This window comes from Pelmatolapia mariae, linkage group LG9 (genome assembly GCF_036321145.2).
Source record: "Pelmatolapia mariae isolate MD_Pm_ZW linkage group LG9, Pm_UMD_F_2, whole genome shotgun sequence".
Classification (NCBI taxonomy): domain Eukaryota; kingdom Metazoa; phylum Chordata; class Actinopteri; order Cichliformes; family Cichlidae; genus Pelmatolapia; species Pelmatolapia mariae.
The window spans coordinates 19,837,599-19,857,460 of record NC_086235.1 but is presented as its reverse complement, the minus strand read 5'-3'; the positions used below and the strand labels follow the sequence as shown (position 1 = coordinate 19,857,460).

At 40.7% G+C, this 19,862-nt stretch overlaps 3 protein-coding genes across 3 annotated transcripts; 1 reads left to right on the top strand and 2 right to left on the bottom strand.

Moving 5' to 3' along the window:
* Window positions 1-140: 140 nt before the first annotated feature.
* On the bottom strand, window positions 141-2,055 carry gtf3ab (general transcription factor IIIA, b). The gene is made up of 9 exons (XM_063483670.1): window positions 1,909-2,055; window positions 1,702-1,796; window positions 1,502-1,598; window positions 1,339-1,427; window positions 1,176-1,249; window positions 1,021-1,101; window positions 705-937; window positions 404-457; window positions 141-309 (listed from the first exon to the last, which is right to left on the bottom strand). Exons 1-9 carry the CDS (start codon window positions 2,020-2,022, stop codon window positions 181-183), a joined length of 966 nt encoding a protein of 321 aa, XP_063339740.1. The 5' UTR covers window positions 2,023-2,055; the 3' UTR covers window positions 141-180.
* A 7,035-nt stretch (window positions 2,056-9,090) lies between these two features.
* On the bottom strand, window positions 9,091-11,409 carry rpl21 (ribosomal protein L21). Its single transcript, XM_063483630.1, has 6 exons — window positions 11,355-11,409; window positions 10,544-10,622; window positions 10,395-10,456; window positions 9,999-10,111; window positions 9,378-9,528; window positions 9,091-9,215 (listed from the first exon to the last, which is right to left on the bottom strand). Exons 2-6 carry the CDS (start codon window positions 10,608-10,610, stop codon window positions 9,126-9,128), a joined length of 483 nt encoding a protein of 160 aa, XP_063339700.1. The 5' UTR covers window positions 10,611-10,622; window positions 11,355-11,409; the 3' UTR covers window positions 9,091-9,125.
* Window positions 11,410-12,543: 1,134 nt separating this feature from the next.
* Window positions 12,544-19,629, top strand: usp12a (ubiquitin specific peptidase 12a). The gene is made up of 9 exons (XM_063483660.1): window positions 12,544-12,856; window positions 13,846-13,926; window positions 14,004-14,217; window positions 14,392-14,627; window positions 14,854-14,930; window positions 15,409-15,492; window positions 15,586-15,783; window positions 18,567-18,645; window positions 18,737-19,629. Exons 1-9 carry the CDS (start codon window positions 12,809-12,811, stop codon window positions 18,836-18,838), a joined length of 1,119 nt encoding a protein of 372 aa, XP_063339730.1. The 5' UTR covers window positions 12,544-12,808; the 3' UTR covers window positions 18,839-19,629.
* The last annotated feature ends 233 nt before the right edge of the window (window positions 19,630-19,862 follow it).

The following is a 19,862-nucleotide window of genomic DNA, read 5'->3' as shown; positions in this document are numbered from 1 at the left end:
CAGTGTCATTTTCCACTTTGTAAGTGGGACATAAATGCTGAAAGCCATTTTGGCATATTACACCAACAGCTATAGAAGCATTGCTGCAGTAATAGTGCATTGATGAGGCTTTTATTCACAAACAAAAACAGAAATGTGATGTTTCATCATTAAAGAACACATCCAGATCTTAACGCAGCCTCAAGGTCTGTTATTCTCCAAAGTTGTGCTGTGTAGCTTTGCAGCAAGCTCGTTGGCCTCCGCTTGATTGGCTGCAGCTGCCAGTCCGGCCCGCTGTGCCATGGGCCGATTCTTTTTAGGATGCAGTTTCTGGAAGAGGAGTAAAGAACCAATGCTGTAACATATTCAAGGACAATGTTGGGGAAAAGCCATCACCCCAAATCCATTTTAAGGTCAATAGTACCTTCAGCTTTTTCTTTGCTGGGTCATGCACCACTCCATGTCGCCACAGGCTTTCCTAATTAACAGCAAAGCAAGGAGAAAATAATTTAGTTTCTGGATTGGGGAAGAAAAAGAAAAGCCCTGCCATATATAATGAAGGTTACAGGAAGTTGTTCATCACTGAAAACAATGTAGTCTCATTCTGAGAAAATCAGTTTGTCAACCTCTTAAGGAATTAACCCACGTCATCACCATTGTTGGACAACACTGGCTTGAAAGTTATACATATACATTTAATTCTATACACTGAAGTGCAGGTTCACCTTCATGGCAAAGCTCTTGTTACAGCCAGGAACAGCACAGCTGAAGGGCTTCTTCCCCTCATGGTCTCCCAGCACGTGGCTCTCCAAGTTGAAGCGGCGAGTGAACTTTTTCTCACAACCTTCTTTGGGGCACGGAAACAGTCTCTTTTCCCCGGAGTGAACGCGAAGCTCATGCAGGCGCAAGAACCAGAAGTTGCTGAACAGCTTGTTGCACTGTCCACACAGCACCTTGTCTGAGACCAGAGAAGTAGTTAGTGTTTTACAGCTGGCATGAGAGTCACATGGCATCAGTGCTTCCCCAGAGTTTCATTTATACCTTTGTGTTCTTTTCTGTGCTTCAGATAATCTGACCAAGTTTTTCCCTGAAAAGGACACCCTTCAGTCTCACAAGGGTAGCCTGCCGCAGAAAGACAAAAGGTTTTACTTGAGCACACACTTTGGGAGAAATTCACTGCTCTGGTACTAACTTACCTTCATGCATTTTCTCATGACGCTTCAGTTTTTTAAGAGTGAGAAATTCTCTCGTGCATCCAGTCAAGGAACAACTTGAAAAGAAATACGAGGTTAAATTTGAAATGGTCAAATACATGGAAAAAACAAAACAAAAACACAAGTCGTTGCATCAGCCACTCACTGAAAAGGCAGACTCTCTTGGTGCTCACACTGATGAGCTTTCAGCTGGTTCCTCTTGTTGAATTCCTTTTCACAGCCCTGATGATCACACTGAAAAAGCAGCAGAATTAAACAAATATAAAGAAATCACAGGACAACTTAAAAGAAAATAAGCATAGCCATACTTGAAATCGCTTTTCCTGTTGCTGATGAACTCGGGCTATATGGTTCTTCAGGCTGGCGTTCCTGACAAAGGCCTCGGAGCAACCATCAGCCGGACACCTGGAGAGCAGAGAAGGTAACTGTTCAGAGCAATCAAAAGTAGGTTTGCTTTTTGTTTTTTTAACCTAATGACTTGACAATTAGGCACAAACTGCTTGCTTACTTGTGTGGCTTTTCCCCACTGTGACTGAGCTCATGTTTGGTGAGTTGGTAGCGGGTGCAGAAGCTCTTGTCACAGCTCTCACAGGAGAATGGTTTCTAGGATTTAACATAAGGCCAGGGAGCACTTAGCAGCCATTCAATCCGCTGCATTCAATTCTCACATCAGCTATTTATTGTTTCACGCTTCTAGCATTTCTGAGACACTTACCAATCCTGTGTGTTTGCAAAGGTGAGCATCAAGCCTCCACGGTTTACGGAATGTAGCTTTACAATCAAAAAATGAGCAAACATAAGTTTTTTGACTTTGCAACCTCTCCCCCATATTTAAATAAGAGATGTCAGGTGTGGCCAAAGAGTAAACTTTTGTTTTCTTTTAATCTGCGTAGGACACTGAGTGACCTACATCCACCACCTCTCATGTGTTTAATTTATATGATTGGAATGTACCAATTGAGGCAAAAGGGGGTGTTGTGCCTCATCGAAATGATAAAATGTTAAGCATTCTGTAGTCACCTACATTTACGGGTTACTTAATTTAGCATGTAAGATGCTAGAAAATGATTTAGACCCAATGATACTCAAACATTATAAAAGTCCAAGAGTCTTTCCTCTACAATGATTAATACAGGCTTTAAAAATGTCACCCGCAGTCCTTGCAGTAGGTTTCTCTATCAGCTGATCTGCTGTGTGGCACACAGCCCCAGAGAGAGGCGACTGCCTGTCTCCATTAATCACACACACACACACACATCGAATTTACTCCACTAATCTTAATCTTATCAACCCTCCAATAAGGCTCTCTGATTGATGTGATTTATGGTTGTCTAAAATATTTCTTCAGTGTGCTCCTTTGTAAGCAGCACACCTGAAACTAAACCAAATCACCTTTGAAAAGAAGACATTAGTGCAAATATATATATATGTATTCAATAAAATTAGTCACACTTTAATTTTAAAAATATTTTTAACATATGAATTTCTCATTTTGGTGGTTTAAGTGTTAGCATTTGTAAAAACATGTAACTTAAGTTGTATATATATATACATATATATATATATATATAATTGCTAAATTATACAGCAGTATCCAAAGAATAAGAGACATTATATCAACAAACTGTACTTAATAAACCCAGGATGTTTGATACTTTATAAATCCAGTGTTGCAATAGAACAAAAGTGTTCTTTCACACATTTTTAAGCCTTAAATAAATTGAGCCCAAATTTTAAGGCTTTAAAAAAAATCATTCACTGACAATCCAGTGACATTATCTGCTTGTCTAAACATTACAGATCACCCTGTGTGCCCATGCTGTGCTCTCATGTGAAACCTTTGACTGATTTTTGTGAATAAGGCCTATTGAGAGCCTGTTGGGCGTTACCTCAATGCCCTCCCACGCTTCAGGTAAGCATGCTGGGGTCAGTTGACACTGTTATCAATGTCCCCCTCTTTTCTTCCGGCTCCTCCCCCGACTACCAACACCACCGCCACCTGTGCTGTCAGGGACGGAATCAATACAGCTGGCCCAATATCTACATGTATGGCCGTGCCTACACCTGTCTCTGATAACCACACAGGCTCTCACCCCACCTATCACACCCACAGATACTGCATGTTTGACCTGCAGTGGGATTTTCTTGGGCTTTTGTAAGCCCTTCAGGCCTATCCCAAACACTCCGTCACACCCACACTTGCATCACATTCTCAGATATTAGTCTCACAATCTCCGAGGGTCTTTTTTTCCAACCAAGAACTGGGAGAATAAGAGGGATGATGAGGCCTCAGAGGGGAATAAGATCACAATGAAAACCGCCAGTTCACCCATATGGCAAAAATATATATCCTTTGTTGGTTTTCACTGGAATTTCACATGGGCTCCTCACAGCACAGCAACTAAGTAGCTAACTCAGTTATTTCAGAACTCTGGGCTAAAGCAGAAGGTTGAAGTAGCTGTAGCTAACTTTCATTTTTACATAAGATTTTTAAGCAAGTTTAATAATGTTACAGATAAGTAGAAAAACTTGTTGCAAAAAATAAATAAATAAAGCTGCTGGAACATGAAATACCCCTAACATCAACGTATCAGCAGCAATACATTCAGTCTACTGCACGTATAGTTAAATATTCTCTTATGTATCTTTTGTGCATTTACTCAATCACAATTATGAAAATGGAAGAACTCCTTAATTTTTCATTAGCTACCTGTTTTTTTATTTTTTTATTTTTTGAGAAGCAGCATAGATCACATGCAAAGAGGATCTACCCATCACTGAATCTGTTAGGAAAATACTCTGAATCATCAGGGCGAATCCAAATAAAAGCCAACAACACACAGAAAGGTGCCCTTTAAAAAAAAAAAAACAACTCTGCAGTGCTACAAATAACTAAGTGCGCCCCATGATTCAGGAGCTTGTAGAATCACAGTTAGCAGCAACAACTTCAAGCCTTTCTTTTTGTATTACTTTATCCTGCCTCTCACGTCACCATTGTGGAATGTTGTCCCACTCTTTTTTTTTAAGGTCCCGCCACAGCATTTCAGTCAGGTTGAGGTGTGGATTTTGACTGGGTCATTGAAACATCTTGATTCTTTTCTTTTTCAGCCACTCTGTTTTAGATTTGCTGTTTTGCTTGGGATCATTGTGCTTTAAGTTTTTTATTTTTATTCTTTAACTATTAAACAGATGTGGGTCCAAAACAAGTTCAAATCATGACCCCTCCACCACTGTGCTCACAGCTGGTATGAAGTGTTGGTGCTGACATGCTGTTTGACTTTCTCCAAATGTGGTGCTGTGCATTACAGTCAAACATCTCCACTTTGGTCTTGTCTGTATAAAACACATTTAAGAAGTCTTTGTGGTTTGTTTAGATGTGGCTATGCAAACTTAATCTTGTTAAGCATGTTCTTTTAGATATTAGAGGCTCTCTCCTGGCAACCCTTCCAAACAAGCCATGCTCGTTCAGTGTTTTTCTAATTGTGCTGTCATGAACTTTAACATTTGTCTTATTCTGGGAAGACTGGAAATCATGGCGAATGTTGAAAAACAAGTGGAATGATGGATTTCAGATTGTTTGGAAATGGCCTTATAACAGCAACAGTTGTTTTCCAAAATCATTCCAGATGTCTTTTTTTCTTGGCATTGTATTGACACGCACCTGAATGCTCCACACCAACAAACTAGTAAAACTTCATCTGTTTTTCTAGAGCCAGTCACACTTATTAAGTGCTACTTATCCTCTCAATTCCCATTGAAGCAGTAACGGCGTGTTTTGTTTATTACAATTGTTTCTCTTTTGATTTTTTTTTCAGTACTTCCCTTCAGTTACAGATACCACTTTTCAGAGAATAAATTACAATGGGAATAGAGCTTATTGGGACATTTTTACTTTTTTCAAACCCTGGGCAGATTAACCAAATAAATCTCAAAGATAATACTAACTCAGTGTTATTCAGGTAAAGTGGGAAAGCAGATACTTGTGAAATGTCATATCTGCATATCTTGCCATGCAAGTTCTCCGCATAAAACTCTTGTCTGTGTCCATGACCAACTATCTGCTGTTTGTGTGTGTGTGTGTGTGTGTGTGTGTGTGTGTGTGTGTGTGTGTGTGTGTGTGTGTGTGTGTGTGTGTGTGTGTGTGTGTGTGTGGTTAATATGTAACGTCCTGGGTCGATACAGCTGCTCCGAGCTGCTGGCTGAGCTGACAGACTCAATCTGTGTGTGTCAAACGTGTGATTAAGGAGTTCATAGTGCTCCGCGGCTTTTATCCACAGGCCTCGTCTTTCTGCCCTCCTCCCTCTCGCTTGCTTTCTCTCTCCTATTTACACTCTGTTTCCTCAATCAGTAACTTCTATGAGTCAGGGCCACACATGACACTCCGTGTGTGTCTGTGAGAACAAGCACACACACACACACAGGCTCTGTATGTGAGGTGAAAATCACAGAATGAAATAGAAGCGGACAGCCAAAAAATCACAGACATCCCTCTTTGGTTAGTGACCACAAAGTCTTATTGAATTTGTTCTGTCAGCTTTTGCATCGTCTCCTTGGCTGAGAATAAAAAAGCACCCAAAAGCATGAATCTGATTCATAAAAACCTGGGGTGGCCTTTGTCAGAGAACCAATATTTAATTTTTAATTCAAATGTTCAGCCAATATCTGCATAGATGCTATTTCTCTTATCTAGACACTCCAAGTCAATTCCAGACCTTTCCAATCAATACCAAAGGCTTTGGCTGCCAGCCTGCTTATTGACTGATTACATTTTGTTTTTCGGGTTGTTGGACACGTATTACAATGGCCTGATAACGTCCATGCCTGAATATCATGACCTCAGGTCTGCAGGGTTATGGATAGGCAGAAATGAGACTTTTAGAAGTATACACTTTATTTACAAATTCTTCTACAAGTATTTTTTCTCTTTTTTAAAAAAAAATACAAACTCGGATAATACAACTACAGAAGTAATTTTTTTTAAAGTCCCTTGAACTCATTCCTCCTTGCGGGCAATATCTCTGTAAACTGGTCCTAATTTGTGTAAATATTAGGTAGAGCACTGAGGTGGGATGAGATAACCTATTTGTCACATAACCAGCCAGCCATTCAGCCTCCACTGATTAAACAGCCCACATCAAGCGGTCCACACACAGACACACAAACACTTACACAGGCATGACCCTGTGTACACATTCTTGTATTCAGCCGGGCAGGTGGGGGGGGGGGGGAATCATACGTCATGTACTGAAACTTTAAGAGTGTTTAAAATATCCTTATTTTTATGAACCACATAACTTAACATACAGTGTGGAAAAAAGTTTTTATGTGACTTTATGCAGTCCTGTGACAAACTAAGTGCACTTTTCCAACAAAGTTGCTTCTGAAGGAGCCACAAGACTTCTGGAACAATGTCCTTTGAGCAGATGAGACCAAATTGGAGATGTTTGGCCATAATGCTGATAATATAATGCTGATAGCTTATCAGCACAAACACCTCATACCGACTGTCAAGCATGGTGGTGGAGGGGTGATGCTTTGGGCTTCCACCCACAGGACCTAATCCAGTGTTTTACCCTGACTCTGAATTATTGTTCCACATCAAGGCCCTCGGTCCAGCAGCTAAAGCTGGGTCAACACTGATTCATGCAACTCATAGGTACGCCAGCAAATCTACAACAAAATGGCTGAAAAATAAGAATCAAGATGTTGTAATGGCCCAAAGTCCAGCCCGGATATTGCAAAACATAAATATATGGTATTCTGAAACTTTTAAGTGAAGTACAAATTTATTGATTTGGTGAGTTAGTAATTAAGCTAATAATACAAAAAGAATCTTCCTCACAGGTCAATACTTTAGATTTGAGATGAATTCAACAGACAACATCATAATTATGAACTCCCTGTAGATTCATCCAAGTGTTTTAGAATCTAGTATTATCTAATATAATATTGAAAATGTTATATCCTGCTTTATTTCACCTTTACTCGCGTAAAAAGGCTTCATGGGCTTCCCACAGGAACAAATACAGTAACTATTGTTAGAGTATTATCTTGTTAGTAGATACTAAGAATTTGTAAACCTTTTGAACTGCTATTCAAAGGCTTCTAAACCACAGATTTTATCTATTAAATGAATAATAAGACAAAAAAATTACTAAAGTCTAAATTATAAATTAATGAAAACTTAAAATGCCCTAGTGCAGAGGTAGGCAGGGGACATCCTAATTATAACATATAACCATGATGGTTGGAGTATGTTTGAGGGAACTGTTGAATCATGTTGTGTGTACACCTAAGGTGAAGTCGTGGATAATACTTCCCCTGGTTACAGTCTTGCACATTCACCAAGTATGATACATCAGCACACTTTAGTTCATCTGTCCAGCAACACACTTGATGCCTTCAGGCTGAGCTCAGCACACACCCTGGTGCACACTGCCACCTACTGTCTAAACAGTAGAAACCCAGCTACCTGACTGAGACCTGATAAGCATGCCCGATCTAACTTAAGGTGCACACATCTAATCACCATTTTTATTTTTTTAATTCTCCCAGTGAACTCTCTGGCTTCATTTTCTCCACTTTGATGATATTTAATGAGTGAAACACGCATTCTGTTTCTGTATCACAAAATTAAACTGCAAGATTCAAAGATGTTTTGTCTCATTTAATAAACACGTGACAATAATTTAGACTCTGAAACCGAGGCTTGCTTTCACACTTTGCAGGAGTGAATGGGTCTGTAGTGACAAACCAGTCAACGATAAATAACATAATAATAATAATAATATATATCATAAATATTTAGATAAGTGGTAAATATAATTAAAAAAAACAACAGTAGTGCTTGCTTTTATAGATTAACTGATAGCTGAAAATGTCATTATTTATTTATTTGCTAATTCTATATATAGAAATGCTCAGTATTCTGAGTTCACCTTTTCAAACCAAAAGTTGCTTTTTTTAAGGTCTGGAGTGTTAACGTAGTGTTGGTGTTGCCAGACACTGTGTAATTGAGCAATCGTTATCACAATAATAAATTTAGCTCTTAAAAACCTCCAGCAAACTGAGCTTTTCTCTGTTGTATAATCAGTGCCATCACTTTTTCTCATTTAAAGTCATTCCCCCTTTTTATCGATGCCCTTCCACTTATCAGGGTAACAGCTACCCACAGAGCAAGAAGTGGGGTGGCAACCCTTTACAGGTTGCCATCCTGTTACAGAGCCAACCATTTACACTCACATATAGACAATTTAGAAGTACCAATTAACCTAACCCCACTAAGTGCATTTCTTTGGACTGTGGGAGGAAGCCAGAGTACTGGGAGAAAACCCACCAAACATGGGGAGAACATGAGAACACAGAAAATCCCCGGACAGATGGTGGAGTCAAACCCTGCTCATAGGACCTTCTTGCTGTGGCAAACAGTGCTACCCTGCACCCCTTTTTATACAAATTGTAATTTATTACTTTTGTTTGGCATTACTCAGAAGATATGGATACACATGATCCAGAACAGGGGAAGTTTGTCTGGTTTTCACAGATCTAAATGAGATCATGGCGTGTACAAATCCATACAGCTTTCTTCAGAAAACAAGTTTAAGATATTTAAGATTATTCTCACTATTGCATTTAGGTGTAAACGCCCACATTGTCCTTACCCCCCCTGTGTACTCACAGGGGAAATGTAAACTAGTAGAAACCTGTCAGCTACAGCTATGCAGATGTGAAATGCTTGTGACATGTGTGCCAGTCACTCTCAGTTCGCCGGTGAAATGAAATTCTCTTTATTTCATTTAGAGCAATCAAAGGAGGAGAATCATCACTGAGTGATGGCTCATCATGACACTGAAATACATGATCAAATGTGTGAACAGATGACACAACTGCGAGGAGCGTGTGTACAAATATCTTTTATTTTAATCAAGCACTTTATGCCATGAACTCGTATGGGATGGGCTCCAGCAACTGTGGCTCATTTCTCTTAGTGGTGACAAAGTGAGCCTCACGAGGAGGAGCAGGCTGAGGAGACAGAGGAAAATTTGAATGAAAATACAATGCAGCACAAAAATCTAATAAATCTAATTATATTCAAATTACACATCTGGGTGGTCTTTTTACTTTTTGAGTATTTCAGGCTTTAACAATTCTCTATTCACATGTTACAATAAACTCATCTCATACCTGGCGCTTCAGTTCCACCCAGGTGCCCTTCTGCTTGGCCTCCATCTTCTTGCGCTCATTTTCCTTAACGCGCTGCAGGAAGCTGTCCCTGCTCTTTGAGTGCTTCACGTGCTCAATACGCACATTAATCCTCTTGGCCAGGATCTTGCCTCTGTGAGTGTGAACAATTTCAATTAACAGTTTATAAAAAAGAAACTGGGCAATGGTAACGTTTCTTTTAATTGTGTTGTGAAAATGGTCTTTCAATGTCCAAATGTCTCCTGCATAAAATCCCAGGTCAACACAGAGGAAGGTATGCTGGGATTCTTAAGGATGAAATGCTTTCCCCCACATGAATGGCCACCATGGACAGAACGGTTCATGGTAGCAAAGTGAAGATGGGGTCATCTTTCCTCTCACTAGGTTAAGTGCATGAGCCAACACACACCAGTGAGAGCAGACATTTAATGCAATAATGATCACATTGATGGAATCAAGACTTAACCCGGCCATGCCGAGTTGATCAACAGTTTCTCTGATTAGTTGTTAGATTCTTTTATTTGTAGACGTTCTAAGTCATCTGGTGTGTGCTAGCTCAAAGTGCACGAATCTAAACGTCCAAAAATAAAGGACCTTACTTACTTGACCTGCTTGTTGACAATGATGCCGACAGCATGTTGGGTTACATTGTAGATGCGTCCTGTCTTGCCGTGGTAGCATTTATGAGGCATACCTTTCTGAACGGTTCCTGTGCCCTGAAACAAAATCATAATAGTTTTATCAATTTTTAATCCTGTTAGTCACCAGATTAGGCAATGCATTTCTACAAACCACTTGTCAAATTATTTCTCATGGGGAGTAGCTGCTCAGCATGTGCTCCTTTTATTTAAATTAGGTCTGATCTGAATTAGGCACACTTGGTCATTAAAACACATTTTAAGACATGCACGTTTCCCAAAGCACTTTATAAAGAACTCAGCACATTTACTTCATAATCACTGGGGTGTCTTAGTCAGGTAGTGTTTTGATCTTGCTTACCTTGATGTCAACAATGTCTCCCTTCTTGTAGATACGCATGTAAGTGGACAGAGGGATTGGGCCTGTGAAAGAGAGAGAAGGAAAGACACGTTACAGACTTTATACACACTCTTGTGAGCAGTATACCTGCACTTCAAACTTGAACTCACCATGCTTGCGGAATGGCCTGCTGAACATGTACCTGGTCCCCCTCCTCTTGCCTCTGGTGTTCGTCATGATGCCTGATTACTGAGAGAAAACACACTTAGATTAGACACACTTAAGTGTGACCATTGCCTACTAATGTAAACACATAATTTTAGAAAATGTGTAATAATATAAGTCAATAAAAGGAGTTTATTTACATCTAACTGCGCCAGATGATGGGAAATTAGACCGACTGTCACTTAGAGAAAACATTGTTTTCAACATTGCAACATAAACACGTGGAAGTTCATATTCGTCACATGACTACAAACCTGCTGAATGAGCTCGTTCTACATAAACAGCCGATAAACAAAATATACGACCCCAAATATCCCTCACTTTTCAACAACAGAGATGCATTAGCCTACAAAACTACTATACATAGCCAGCGCATCATGAGCACAGCCTAGCAGGGACAATTCAGTCCGCTATATTGAGCGGTATCTAACATTTTAGAGCCACGTCATGAAAAACGCTTTAATGAAAATGTAAAATATCGGTGTTTCGTGTCTTTCAATAGGAATAAAAGGGTTTCGGAGGGAGCAAAAAACTGCTTCTATTAAACGCTCCTCTGCCTGGCAGGCCCACATGGAGAGCCACGCTACTGAACCGGAGGACAGTAAACGGAGAAAACTACTCCCAGGGACGCCTTTTTAGCCATTAACAACACCGTGGCGCATGAGGGAACAACTGCGGTGGATATGTAAGTGAAACTGTGCATGTAAGAAGGGATAATATAGATGAAAATCGACTTTTAAAGAGAGAACATCTTACCCCCGGTCTCTACAAGATGGCGGGTACGGCGGAAAGAGAGAGCAATGGCCCCGAAACTCCGCCTTGTGAAAGCTGATTCAGGAAGCCCGTGAGATTGCCTGAACGAAAAAAGGACCGACAGAGAGCAAGCGGTAACGCCTAGGTTGAAGACGAATGAAGAAGTCTTGGTTATGTAGTACATGGGTGACAACTGTCAGACTTTCACATTTATGAAGTGCTGAATAGTACAATAATATAATACAACAATACAAACACTTTCCAGACGCTCAATTAGACATCATCAGGTTGGCTGTGTGGACAAATATGATATTTCCTGATTATATTTTAGTATAAGCCTAGATAGTTTTAAAACGCATGATATTGTTTCCGTGTTTATTCTATAAGTGTAGTTTTTAATTTTATTTCACCTAAATAAAATATTTTCCAAACGAGGGTTTAACTTTAGTTAGCTATAGTAACATTGGTGGAAACACTAGAAAATGGGTTTTGGGGCATATTTTAGGATTGTGGTATACTTTTTAATATTAAAATATAAAAACCCTAATTTTCCTAGTACTGAACAATGTGTCATTAATTTTTTTTAATTATTTTAACCATATTTAAAATCCATAACCTGAAATGCTTGTAAAGGTTAAAATAACAAATACAAAAATAGATCTGTATTGTGTTCATTAGCAGGGTGGATCAGTGAAACTAACTTTATATAGATAATATAATCTTTTTCACGTTCTTTCACTGTAGGGATGTTTAACTACACATCTATCTATCTATTGAACTGATTTGAATTTAGTTGATTCCCTCCTTCTTCTAATTTTCACATTTTGAAAAGCCATCAGTGTGCAAGACTGAACGCCTTTGCGGGCCTGTTCTGGTCCCAGAATTATATGTTTGACACGTCTGTCATATGTGTTTTCTCGCAAATTTATTATTTGTTCCGGTAATTTTAACGCTAGGTATTTACTTAATAAAATTTAATTAAATTTTGTCCTAGAATGGCAGTCTTAAAATAAATAATTTGAAAAAAAAGAAAAAAATGAAGCTAGAAGAACAGTTGTGCGCAACGCAAAGAGGACTTACTCAATGGCTCTGGATGCAATGTACGCATGCGCAACACTTGACTTCAGTCAACCTTTAATTTCTTCAGTGACATGGGCCTCAACAACACGTCACGTGATATTGCTTGATTTTTATTCGCCAGATAACTGCATCTGAGTAGGGATCGAAGAAGTGTCATAATGTGTGAATACCATAGCCAAAAGCTTTTTTATATACGCTGTATTGAAGCTACTCACTTCCGTGATTAAAGCTAAAACGGAAGCACCCGACAGAGAACGCTCTCGCGTTCTTGAGCAATTGGACCTTCCGTCGCGAGCTCAGCAGAATCTACCCTCACGAGGGGAGCCAGCCCAGTCTTGTCAGCGCGCTGCGGTGTGGTGGAAGATGGCGCTAGCCGAATGGAAATCCTAATGACAGTCTCCAAATTTGCCTCTTTTTGTACCATGGTAAGTGCGCGGCAGTCTCATACTGTTATTAGTCAGACTATAGGGTGGTACGGAAACCGCGGCTGCGCTGCTATTGGCGTTTTAAGCCGTGGAATTAGAAATGAAAGCAGTAAATTTTGCTGCCAGTGCTAGCCAAGCAGTTTTTCGTCTATAGCCCAACCAAGCAAGCAGCCACCCACCGCCTTCTCCGCTCCCCGCTTTTTGTTAACGACAGTTGACGGGCACACGGGAATGCTGGCTGCTTTATTACTCATAGCTTGACGACTTATTTGGTTAACATTTCTCACAGCTTCCCCGGTGACAGTGCACCTGCTGCACCTGTGATTTACAGCTAACTAGCTAACGTGAAGGTAACTAAAGCTAAACCAGTGTTTCTGCTTGCCAGCAACTGAAACACAGCTGGATAATGGGTGACTTCCGAGGATTAATCTGCGGTATGTGACGGGAAAACAATGAGGAGAACAGACAAGTTGTCGTGGGAATCTGCCAGATATTATTAACGCGGGCAATGACGACATTGTTTAACATTAGCTGCGCAGTTGTGGACCCATTCCAGGTCCAGATCTACTCTGCACAGTTTGTTGCTGTCTGCACGGCGCGTCCTAGTCTTTCACCCGTACTAAATAATACCAAAGGGATACATACGCAGCCACCGAGTCATCGTAAACTTCAGAAACCTTTGAGATTGAGCGTTTTCTGTTCTGAAACATGCAGTTTTGTTCACTTTTGCTTCTCGTGTTGACTTGAGTTTTGTCTAAGAACAGGTAAGGAATTTTGACTCCTGGCAAAAAAAATAAAAAGGTTTAATATGAAAAAAGCTGGTCTTGGAGCTTTAAGCACCCACTGTTTTTTCATTTATAGCAGCAAGCATGACCTTGAAAATGTGAAGCTAAGGCAGGATTTGCATTGGGATTTGGATGCAGTGTTGAAGAAAATTATCTGTCTTGTTTGAGGACAGTAAAATATTTGTCTGTCTGCTGTGTTTACAGGGCGCCAATGCCTCTGCTCTGGAGAAAGAGATTGGATCTGAGCAGTTTCCGGTCAATGAGCACTACTTTGGTCTGGTCAATGTAAGTGAGCAGTAACACTACCTGTGTTGCATCTGTACCTGACAAGTGCTCACATTGGGTTTTCCTCTTGTTTGTAGTTTGGAAACACTTGCTATTGCAACTCAGTGCTGCAGGCTCTGTACTTCTGCCGGCCTTTTCGGGAGAAGATCTTGGCGTACCGGAGTCAGCCTCGACGGAAGGAGAACCTGCTTACCTGTCTGGCTGATCTGTTTCACAGCATTGCCAACCAGAAAAGGAAAGTGGGAGTCATACCACCCAAGAAGTTTATCACACGACTGCGCAAAGAGAATGGTGAGAGGAACTGATCCAGACAGGGAGATTGGTGGAACAAAAAAAGACATTGCACAGGGTGAAACTATAATTTGCTGACCTGCAGAGACAGCAAGACATCCTGTTGTTGTTGTTGCTGCTGAACTTGGAGAAATGCTAAAAATTCTACTTTTTGTTGCGATTTTTATTCCTCAGAGCTCTTTGACAACTACATGCAACAGGATGCTCACGAGTTCCTAAACTACCTGCTGAATACTATTGCTGATCTGCTTCAAGAAGAGAGGAAGCAGGAGAAGACAAACGGCCGCCTGGCCAATGGCACTTTGGACTCCCAGAACAACAACAGCAATGCCACACCTGCCCCCACTTGGGTCCATGAGATCTTCCAAGGCACTCTGACCAATGAGACGCGCTGCCTCACCTGTGAAACGGTGAGATTCTTCACTTCATTCTGACACATAAGGTGTCATATCATCTTAACAAGACTCTTGCTTAAACAGATTTGTTCAATAAGCTTGCAAGGATAAAGTTGCAGTGGCACCACAGAGCTTAGTTTTTGTGCAAACATTGTTTAACTTAAGGAATTAAAACCTAAGACCTGACCGTGTAGTTTAAAACAGTTATTCTAACCTTTACAAGTCTTTTTTTTTTTTCCAGATAAGCAGCAAAGATGAGGATTTTCTGGACCTCTCTGTTGATGTAGAACAGAATACCTCCATCACACACTGCCTCAGGTAAAGCAACACTGCTGCATCAGCCATTGAGGGAACAGGATTAGCAGCTCCGTGCAACGATTGTGAAAAATGACACCTATTTGACGGTTCCAGCCTCTTAAAAGATAGCATTTGCTGTTTGCTTGTTTTCTTCTTACACTTCGTTTCTTTGGGTTTTGGACTGTTGGTTAGACAAAACAAAGCCATCTGGAGACAACAGCCTGGGCTCCTGGAAACTGAAATGGATAATTTTCACTGCCTTTAGATTGAAAAGATCAAGTAACTGCAACCATTTTAGATCTTTCCTAACACATTTTGTTGAAGCCCGCTTAAGTCAGACTGAAGTTATTATTAACATTTTTGTTACCGGCCATTTCATGTCAGAATAGCTCCTGCAAAAAGGCCTGTTATTAACTGAAAGTGAGTCACACCCTGCATTGTGTTGTATTTTTAAATGTGGAGTTAAAATTGACCAGTTTTCTCTTTTGATTCCTCTCAGAGGTTTTAGTAACACAGAGACACTGTGCAGTGAGTACAAATACTACTGTGAAGAATGTAGAAGCAAGCAGGAGGCACACAAGAGGTCAGTGTATAGGTTCATTATTAATGTATGATTTTGTTTGTGGTTCGACATTTATATCCAGCGTTGCACTCGTCATTGTTCTTTTAAATGTAGGATGCGTGTAAAGAAGCTGCCGATGATCCTAGCTCTGCACCTGAAGCGCTTTAAATACATGGAGCAGCTGCAACGCTACACCAAGCTGTCCTATCGCGTCGTCTTCCCCCTGGAACTCCGCCTCTTCAACACCTCCGGGGACGCCACCAATCCTGAGAGGCTGTACGACTTGGTCGCTGTGGTGGTGCATTGTGGGAGGTGTGTATGTGAACACATAACCGGTATAGAGAGATAAACAATTTATTCTTTGTTTTAATAATAAAATACATTTGAACCTGTAGGCTCAAGAGTAAAGTTGCATTACATCTGAATCTCATAGGGCAACATGTAGACTCTTGTGCATGGGTGGTGCAGTGGTTAGCACAGTTACCTTAGTTTGAACCTTCCTGAGGCGCCTGTGGCGTTAGCTTGCTATGTGTTACTACCTTTCTTCTAGCTACTCCGGTTTCCTCCCATGGTCCAAAGGCGTGCATGTTAGTAGGTTAACTGCTGATTCTAATCTGGCTGTAGAAGTGGAAATGAGGTAGATAAAGTAGATATGACAAAGTTTAGCTCATTTAAGTTTCCATCAATGCTCAGCTGTGTTCTCCTTTATCTCTGTGCTGCCTTTGACCCAGTGTCACTGGGAGTTAGTCTGTCTGTGTTTATTCAAGGTGTTTCCCTGCTTTTCAGCGAGTCCATGCTGAAACAGAGTCCAGTTTTCCACAGCTGTTTTAGGAATAATAGATTATACTTGAATTTTTCTGTCTCCCGTCGAGCTAAATTCCAGGGATGAATTCGTAGCATGACATTGATGGTCAAGGCTGAAGCCGCTGATTAGTCACAGAAATAAAACCAACAATTATATCATGCATCAATTTCTCTCAATTTTTTGTAAATTGGTCAGCCCGTAAATGTAAAGAGAAAGTAAATCTTTCCATTTCATGAATATTACTCACTATTGAGAATGAAGAATGACACTATCAAGTCATTCTTAATTGGGGGTTCACTTTTCTACTCCTTATTGCCTTCTTACTGGGTGCAAGTGAAATACCTCAGTGTTTACCTTTGACAGGTGAACTGCTCATGATGTTACAGAGATGAACCTTACCAAAAAAAACCATCTCTGTCTTCCAAGTACAGTTTATATTGCCCTTTATCTCTTCCCAGAAAGGCAAAATAAACAACAACTCTGAAATATATGGTAGTGGTCTGCCAGCTGTTCACCACACATCCGCCACTTGTTTTTCCACCTGTCTGGACATACTTATATTTAGGGGTTATAAAATATCTTAACAGGCTTTTACTGGAAAATCTTCTCCAGGAACCTGAGTTGGTAGAAGCAACTGCATCAGCCACATAGTCTGCCAATCATTCTCTGTAATGGAAGCCCCAGGCTCTATCCCACTTTTCAGATTTCAGCACATTAGTTGCTAGATTTTACGTTTATGCATTATTCTCACCGAAACTTTGTCAAAGACCAGAGACAACACCCCCTAGGTACACCAAGAGTCCTCCCCCAGCAAGTCAGCGTGCCCTCCTTACCATAAAAACTGACTAACAGACTAAAACCGGGAATACAGTGGGTGTGTGGATTCTCTGATTTCCTGTCCTCATCACTTGCTCTGTGACACAGCTAACATAAAAAACGGACACCGTACAGTTTTTGAAAGATGCAACACGGAGAGCCGCTTCTGAAATGCTCCATCAGCTCTGGTAGCTGCGATGTACCTATACCCAGAGTATTCCTGGGAAACTCTAACCCTCAGTCTGATAAATCTTGGCCTCACAACCCACAGGACACTATGTACTCCGATGTCCGCACTCTGACAGGTCACAGCTGTTTCAGAGGCACAAAGGAGACCTAAACAATAACAATCAGGCTGGCACTTTTAATAATGTGGCTGACTGGTCTCATAATGATGATTCAAAGCTCGCATTGTTAAGCTTACCTGCTTAAACTCGGTAACATTAAGAAACATCAAATTATGATATGTTTTCTAACCCTTTCCTATCATTTCGTCAGGCTTATTGCATCATAAGAATAGAAAGTGTTACATCAAACCTGCAGAGGTGAAGCTGAGGTTAGTCGAGTTAGACAGAATTAATAACTGCTTTCGTTTTCAGTTTTATACAAAAAAGGGCTTGAGGCACTTCCTGGCATATTGTTGTACTTACAAGACTTACTTGCAGTCGTGTTAACATTTTCATAATTAATAGTTAAAGCTTTGATTGTACCCGTCTTGGCACTTAGCAGTAGAGAAGTGTCTGAAAACCAAACAAATGCAGATGACTCACTTCAAGTGAAGAGGGTTGATTTATATTGAGTGTTTTATATACAGAGTGTTTTAATCCATTAATGCTTATAAATTGGTAACGTAGAAGTCATCTCTCACATGCTACTGAATCTGTTGTAGTATTAAAAACCTCCACGTTTAGATGGTCGCTGTTGATTTTAGACTTGTGCAGTGAATCTTTGCAGAGTATATATACAATGTAACGTATGTAAGTGGTAGACGTACGCCATCGCCTCGATGTCCTCCATTGTTCTCTTGGGTTTGTGTTGCATACAAATTATGTCACTAGGTTTTCGGGCCACCTTTCTATGACAGCCCCACCCATATTAAAGTGGTACTCAATTGTAATGGGGGAAAATGGCTCAAACTGAGTGGACCTGAGTAAGTGCTAGTTGGGGAAAAAACTGAGTCGTTTTGGCAAATCTCCCTCCAGGAATTTGCTGACGTCTCTGTCCTCCTATTGAGGTGATGATTGTTATTCTTACTGATTCATTCAAAAACTGCAGTGGAAAAGTAGCTGGAAATGCACAGGAAGAATTAACAGTACTGAACAGGCTAATCACGAGGTTTTGTTACATTTCCAGGGGGTTGGACGTCAGATAAGGGTGTAGAGTGTAGTTTTAACACCGAAATATAAATCTCCTGTCAGGCTTAATGGTTAAAAGTGACTTTGCTGAGCTAATGTGCTGTTTTATTTCTCTTCAGTGGTCCAAACAGGGGTCACTACATTGCCATTGTGAAAAGTCACGACTTCTGGTTGCTGTTTGATGACGATATTGTAGAGGTGAGTGAGTTTACTTGTGTGTTTGTGTGATTTAGAGTTCACTGTAAGCCTCTATTTCTAAAGAAAATCATTCTCCATTTCTGTTCCACAGAAAATCGATGCACAGGCCATAGAAGAATTCTACGGTCTCACTTCTGAAATCTCCAAGAACTCTGAGTCGGGCTACATCCTCTTTTATCAGTCCAGAGACTAAATTTGGGTCCTTGTGTGTTACTGCATAACCCAAGAGAAATGCTCTGTTCTCCCTCTCCGTGGATGGCGGCGGACTTTAAACGCACCACAGCAGCCTGCACGGTGTCATACCTGCCTGCACAGCTGTAATCCATACCTGTGCTTTTTACACACTCAGCGGTGCAGCTCAGCCGTGGAAATTCCCCATACGTACCAGCCTGACCCCGTCCTTCCTGCCCCTTCCACAGCCCCCCGCCCATCATCCGCCGCTGCTGCTGCTGCTGCTGCTCAGACAATAAGACAATACTGAATGCAAACTGTGTCAAGATTGTTTTTAAAAAAGAAAAAGACTTTGAATGAGGGTTGTACAGATGTTTGTTGGTTGTATGAGTGGCGTTTTAGTTTTTGCTTTGGGTGTGGGTTGAATGGGTATTTAATAATTCATATGATGTAACATTGGCCTGGTGTCTTCACCCCCCACATTGTGACCTGGGACGTACTGAGAGAGGATCATGGATGTAAAGGAAGATGAATTGTTGGGGGGAGTGGGTGGGTGTCCCACATAGAGGACACACCAGGCTGTGTATTTCTACAGTGTACAGAATGGTATTTGTATAAATATTACAAGAAGATAATATTATCATAGGAAAATGTTAGACCTTGAGAAGATGTATTAACACTATGGTGCACTTTTGATACTGTTTTGTAGGTGTTGGCAAGCTTAATGTGAGGGTTTGCTTGGAAAAAAAAAGGCCTGTTGTGAAGCGATCATTTTCTGTTTTAAAGAAAAAGAAATAAAGCCAGTAAGAATGAGGCTGGGTGTGCTCCCTTTTCCGAGTCCCACAGGTGCACACTGATGACTCATATGGGGGGGACTCAACATCGCCCCTTAGTGGTGTTACTTGGTATTCCAGCTTTCCCGCTACAACAGGAGCTATTTTTAATCCATTCAGGTCCAAAAAGGCAGGTGCCTTTAAAGAAACGCGCACAGCCGTTGTTACCCCCTGCATGGTCAGTTAAGTGTAGTCAGGTGTATTCACCTCCCC